Here is a 6650-nt window from a genome sequence, read left to right as displayed (position 1 = left end):
CCCAGGCTGGAGTGCAGTGGCCGGATCTCAGCTCACTGCAAGCTCCGCCTCCCGGGTTTACGCCATTCTCCTGCCTCAGCCTCCCGAGTAGCTGGGACTACAGGCGCCCGCCACCTCGCCCGGCTAGTTTTTTGTATTTTTTTTTTTTTTTAGTAGAGACGGGGTTTCATCATGTTAGCCAGGATGGTCTCAATCTGCTGACCTCGTGATCCGCCCGTCTCAGCCTCCCAAAGTGCGAAATGATGTCTTTACGTTATGTGTTTTCACCTAGAATCCTAACCTTAAGTTTGAGGAATTGCTTAGAACCGAGCCAGCTTCAATGCATAACAAGTTAAATGAATTGTTGTAGAGGAATTTCAGGCATCTGATATCTTCATAATGTATCAGAAGTTTTGATTTTCCAGTGGTCCCAAGTGAAGGCTCAGCAGAGTGGAAGATCCCATGCAAATAGGTGTATGATCAGGCAAAGCTGTACCCAATGATGTTTGGTGATTGACTTGATTAGTCCCACAGGCAATCCCTGCAGTTTTCTTGCTTTCCCCAACTTCTCTTTTCATGTCACAGCCAGTTTTTATCCATGGAGGAGGGTATATAGAGAAAAGGGTATCATGTATTGCTCTACTTTTTTCTTCTAGATACCTGTTAACTTCTTATGCTTTCATAATACATTTATCTAGTTCTGTTATTCAAGTGAAAGTATTATACAGATAAGTCTATGGCAGAGTCAGATTCTTTTGTGTGTCTGTTACTAAGTATAGACTTCTTATATTTTATATGGTGAGCATTAACATACAACAAGCATGCTAGCATATTGTCTTTGAGAGCACTATATCAACTTTTTGATCTGTAGAATGACAGAAGCCACATTTGATACTCTGCGACTCTGGTTAATAATCCTGCTGTGTGCTTTGCGGTTGGCCATGATGCGTAGTCACCTGCAAGCTTATTTAAATTTAGCCCAAAAATGTGTGGATCAGATGAAGAAAGAAGCAGGGCGAATAAGTACGGTTGAGCTACAGAAAATGGTAAGTTTTATACCCTAGTCAAAATGAAAAATAGCAAAAACCACACTCTAAGAAAAAAGAAAAATATTGGTTTCCTTTAGTAGATAGTATTTCAACCCGTCTTATTCTTATTGTAAGTAAACAAAACAATCTTAAGCTAACAGATATCAAAGAGACCTTTTTCTGATTTTGGTGCCACGTGAAGGAAGGGGTCTTAATTCTTCTTCCTGCCTTAAGTGCTTGGTGTCATACAGTGGGTGGTACAAAGCTGTTTTATGCCTAATATTGCTAAATGGGACCCTTCTAATTGATTTGAAAGACGTTATAACATATTGTCCAGACTTTAAGACTTAAAGAGTAGGAAATACTACTTTTAGTGGCTACATTTATTCATTTTAAATGTACTTGAATATGAAATGTAAGTATTTAATTTATTTGAGGCTTCCACAGAAGAAAAGGACAAGGAATCCATCTGCCACTATAATGGACCAATAACTTGATTGTATCTTTCTTTAAGAGAGGTAGTTTTAGCTACCTCCTTTTATTATGATGATTGTTATTTTATTTTTTTGTAGAGACAGCATCTCTCTGTATAGCCCAGGCTTGTCTTGAACTCCTGAGCTCAAGCAATCCTCCTGCATCACCTCCCAAAGGATTGGGATTACAGGCTGAGCCACCATGCCCAACCAACTCCAGTTTTTTATTCACCTCCATAGTTAGAGGCATTTATTAAGATTTAGACAACTTTTTTTCTGTTTTACCTTTTATATATTTTTTTATTTTCCATAATTTGACTTCAAATATGTTCATGTAGAATGGGGACTTAATTTTTTATTTATGAGGGATTTATGCTCATATGTGACTCTGCCTACTATTGTTATTTAGTTTGATATTTTAGGTAGATGCCCTTACATTTTGTTTTATCTTTGAAATATGAGTAAATGTATACCATTTGAATCTTAGTCATTATTTTCTCCAATATATATACATCATTTAAGAATTATTTTTAAGGAATCCATTTTAATGTTCTCACATTCTAAAACCTTGTCTTCAAATTGAGCCTTTCCAGAGTCATTTTGGGGACATTTAGCATTGACATTTAGCTTCCTTCTTGTGAAAGGATTATCTCTTAAACATTTTGGTATGACAATTATATGAAAGTTTAATTCACTCCTAACATGTCAGTTGTATTAGACACTTAAGAATGTTGTTGGTTGCAGGTGGCTCGAGTCTTTTATTATCTTTGTGTCATTGCACTGCAGTATGTGGCGCCTCTGGTAATGCTGCTTCACACAACTCTGCTTTTGAAAACACTAGGTAGGCATGCCCTGGCAACTAGGAAGCATCTTTTACTTTCTACCTATAATTAATAAGGCTTTTTGTCACCAACAAAGAAATGCAACTCTTAAAATTGTTTCTCTTTTTAAAAGCTGTAAAAAAGAACCATGGGAAAGTTTTAGCTGTGGAAGATTTATCATTTTCATTTTGAAAACTCAGACCCATGGTTTTATAACTTTATGCTTTGTCTTCAAGAATTGTTTACTAAAGGTTAAGTCTCAGATTTACCCAGTAACTTTAGTAAGCACTGTTGATCTTAGTTACTTTTGTGTTATAAGAGAATGATTTAAGGTTTTGTTATTGCCTAGTATTTCTATTATTACAAGGCAATTATAAACTTAAATAAATTACAGAATGCTATGGTAAGTTCTAGTTTAGATAACTTACATTGAAAGGGTGAAGATTTCTCAGTACAAAATTCTACAAGTCTCTTCATTAAGCTATCAAGTCTCCATGTGGTTTTATTCAAGAAGTATCTATTACTGCATTAATCATTTCCCCTTTTTTGGATCAGGCAATCAGCCACTGTTAGGGTTTAAGAAACCCAAAGGAACTAAAAGTATTATTTGGCTTCATGGATTTAGTGGGTGTTATAGACCTGATGATAGGTGTAGGTGCCCTGTAAGAATCTATAGAATGTAAAGGGATAAGTAGTTCAGTTGTAAATTAAGTGACTCATATCCTGTCCACTATAGGAAAGTATATGATGAAAAAAATTTCTGGAAGCTATTAATAGGTTTTCATATTGAAATCATAGATAATTTCTGAGAAAGGAATTTATTTTGATATTCTAGAAGTAGAAAATATTTCTCAGAAGTTTTTGAATCTGTCCTTGTCACTCCAGTAGAGTTAGCTGATTCATTTCTTATACAATGAGGAAATTGTTTTTGTTATTTTACCCATTTTTAGTGCAATTAATTAAAAGTATATCAGACTTTTTGCTTTTATGTGTACCTTTACTGATGAGGCCAGATAGTCTCTAGTCACGTTAATTTTTTAGGGATCTAGAAGGATTATTATTTTACTTTATTTTCAACATAAAATGATGTACTATACCTCTAAACTTATTGTTAATTTCAAATATAGTAAAGATCTTTTTTTAGTGAAAAGCTTTGTAATTAGTTACTCTTCAAATTGTATTTGTGTCTTCGATTTTCTAGGTAATCATTCCTGGGGAATTTATCCAGAATCTATCTCTACCTTACCAGCAGATAATAGTCTACTTTCCAATTCTGTTTACTCTGAATTACCATCAGCTGAAGGGAAGATGAAAGTAACTGTTACGCAAATAACAGTGGCACTGAGCAGCTTAAAAAATATTTTTACTCCTCTTCTTTTTCGAGGACTTCTGTCTTTTCTGACCTGGTGGATTGCTGCTTGCCTCTTTTCTACAAGCCTTTTTGGGCTTTTCTATCACCAGTATCTGACTGTGGCATGAATCTCAGTTAACAAAAAAGCATATCCAAATCACACTTTAAATTCAAATATTTGTGCCCTTAAAGGGCTGATGAAAACCAGAAGAAAGCAAATACAATGGAAAAAAAAAAAAAAAACATATCAGAATGTCTTGTATTAAATGTTTCCTCTGTATTCTCAGGGTGAATTAATGTTGTAATATTTAAAATTACAAAATAGATTGTTAACTGTTACACTGTGGCATTGGAATTTTAACTCTTTGTATTTACTGGTAGGAGAGGGCTATCTACAAGGGTAATATTTCTGATTACCCTGGTTTACAGAAACCTCCAGCAGTCTTTGAAACATCTCACATGACTCTAGTTACTGATTGCTTTTAATGGTATTATGGTACTGTTGATAGTCATAGTGGCTGCCTATAGAACAATCTTCAAACTGAGCCATGCTTTAGGAGAGGGAAAGGGGCTAAAGTCTCTTCTGTTGGTAATATATTAGTTACTCTTGAAACAATAAAATCCAACAGAAAGGAAGAGATAGCTACTGTATATTACAGTAAAGAAAGCTGCATAGTTATTTTAAATTTAATGGAGATGAATATGGTTAAAATATATAACTACTGCTGCTTGAGAATAGCAAGAGTATTGTTTTAAAACATATTCTACCCAACTTGAGAGTTCTTTTAAAATGGCCATATGAACATTTGTAGTCTTGCCATTAGGTTTGGACCTGCCATATTTTATTTTATTCTACGATCCTAAATAGTTCCTTTTAATAGGCTAAAAATATTTATCAATACTGATCAGACTTTAAAGAAATTACTTTGTAAACCTGCTGACTACCTGTATGTATTGTAATATATTATATATTAAATATATAATATATTGAGATTATAAAAGATGAAAATATTGAATCCTTATAATATTTTAAGTTGCAGAATGTATGTTAAAAAGTGACTTGAATGAGATGTATTTGTATCTAGAAATTTTATTTCTTTTTGGAATGAGATTAAAATACATTTTGAAAGTTCAGCAGAGTAAGCAATTTATTTGTATTGCCTATGTGTGAGTGTATTTAAAGTTTTATGGACGCTTAATAATTTCTCCCAAATTAAAATTCTTTTTCTGTCATTTCTGAAAATCAGAATCTTTCCCTCCCAAATCAGGTCTACAGGTATCATGTATGCCTTGGTTAAATAGGACTCATTTCAAATTTGTAGTTTCTAGAACAAGAAATATTTTTGTTTTACTGGCCGAAGTTGAGATAATTTGAATGAAACATTCAAGGGAAATGAAAAAAAAATAAAACTCTTTTTGATTCTTTTTACATCTAAAGTTTAAAATGAAGGGTCAAGATTGTAAAATGTATAAGAGATAAAGGTAGTTTTTTTCTCTTTTTAAATAAATGAATAAATACTTTTCCATATAACTCTTAGGAGGCTGTCTTTATGTTTCAGTGCTGTTACCACTGTTGAAAGCAAGTTTGAAACCCTTCTTTTGGAATAACTTTCAGGGCTTAAGGTTCACATTCATTTGAAAATTTTAATATAGCAAATTCCTGTCTTTGGGTGTAGATTTAAATATTTTGGAAATAGCCATGTTTTAAAAGAAAAGGAATGCTTATACACTGCTGGGGATGTAAATTACTTCCACTCCTATGGAAAACAGTATGGAGATTTCTCAAAGGACTAAAAATAGAACTACCACTTGACTGAGCAGTTTCAGTATTAGATATCAATCCAAATGACAGGGAATCATTTTATCAAAAAGAGACCTGCACTGATCTGTTATTGAAGCAGTATTCAACAGTAGCAAAGGCATGGGGTCAACCTAAGTGGCCATCAATGGTTGATTGGATAAAGAATATGTGGTATGTATGCACCATAGAATACCATGCAGCCATAAAAATAGAATGAAACCATGTTCTTTGCAGCAACATGGATGAAGCTGGAGGCCATTGTCCTAAGTGAACTAACTCAGAAACAGAAAATGAAATACCAGATGTTCTTTTATAAGCGGGAGCTGAACAATGAGTACTCATGGACATAAAAATGGAAATAATAGACACTAGGGATTCCAAAAGAGGGGAAGTGGGAAGGAGACAAGGGTTGAAACACTACCTGTTGGATACTATGTTCACTATTTGATTATGGGTTCACTAGAAGCCTAAACCTCAGCATTGTGTAATACACCTATATAGCAAACCTGCACACGTTTGCCCTGAAACTAAAATAAAACATTTTAAAAATTGAGTAGTAAGTACTTAAACTGGATAAAACTCTATGAAATGAATTGTGAAGATATCCTAATGACGCTTCATGTGTATTTCCAAAGAAAGCATTTCAAATATATTTTGAGAGATATCAGCATCATCAAAATGTGTTTGTTTTGTAATAAGATGATACCAAAATTTAACATTTGTTTTGTTTCTGAAAGTTCTCACATGTTGGTCTAGAAAAGAATCTCACCTGGTATTTATAATCATTCTTACCAAAGAGCTACCTTTTAAAAAGTAAAATTGAAGTTATTCTTTTGAGTTTCAAAGATTGTACAGTGGAGTAATATGGGGTAAAAGACATAGAATTCATTATTGGATGGAATAATGTGTATTCCTTAAGTTCTGTTAGTTCATTCTTTTTAAACTTAAACTCTAAGTATACTCTGGCTTGGGCAAACCAAGTATTGTTTTAACAGATTTAGTTTAGTGTTTTTAGCCTTTCAAAGCAAATTTGAAATAATTGGTTTATTTATGCATTTTGTCTTTGAACCTAGAGTTATGTTCTCTAAATGCAAAAGGTTTGTACTTTATGTAAACCCAATAATGTTTTAATATCCCCAAATTAGACCAATATAGTTCTTTTTTTTGAATTTTATACTTTAGTCAATATAATATGCT

At 33.3% G+C, this 6650-nt stretch overlaps 1 protein-coding gene across 7 annotated transcripts in view; it reads left to right on the top strand.

Moving 5' to 3' along the window:
• The window catches only part of TMEM161B (transmembrane protein 161B), a 73559-nt gene extending 68773 nt beyond the window's left edge, over positions 1-4786 (top strand). For all 7 annotated transcript variants that reach the window (XM_025389332.1, XM_025389331.1, XM_025389330.1 and 4 more), the window contains 3 exons: positions 851-1025; positions 2225-2321; positions 3503-4786. In XM_025389332.1, the coding sequence (XP_025245117.1) occupies positions 851-1025; positions 2225-2321; positions 3503-3780 (550 nt within the window). In that variant the 3' untranslated portion in view covers positions 3781-4786. The remainder of the gene's footprint in view (positions 1-850; positions 1026-2224; positions 2322-3502) is intronic.
• The last annotated feature ends 1864 nt before the right edge of the window (positions 4787-6650 follow it).

The sequence above is a fragment of the Theropithecus gelada genome, chromosome 6 (genome assembly GCF_003255815.1).
Source record: "Theropithecus gelada isolate Dixy chromosome 6, Tgel_1.0, whole genome shotgun sequence".
Classification (NCBI taxonomy): Eukaryota; Metazoa; Chordata; class Mammalia; order Primates; family Cercopithecidae; genus Theropithecus; species Theropithecus gelada.
This window is presented reverse-complemented; position numbering and strand designations above follow the sequence as displayed.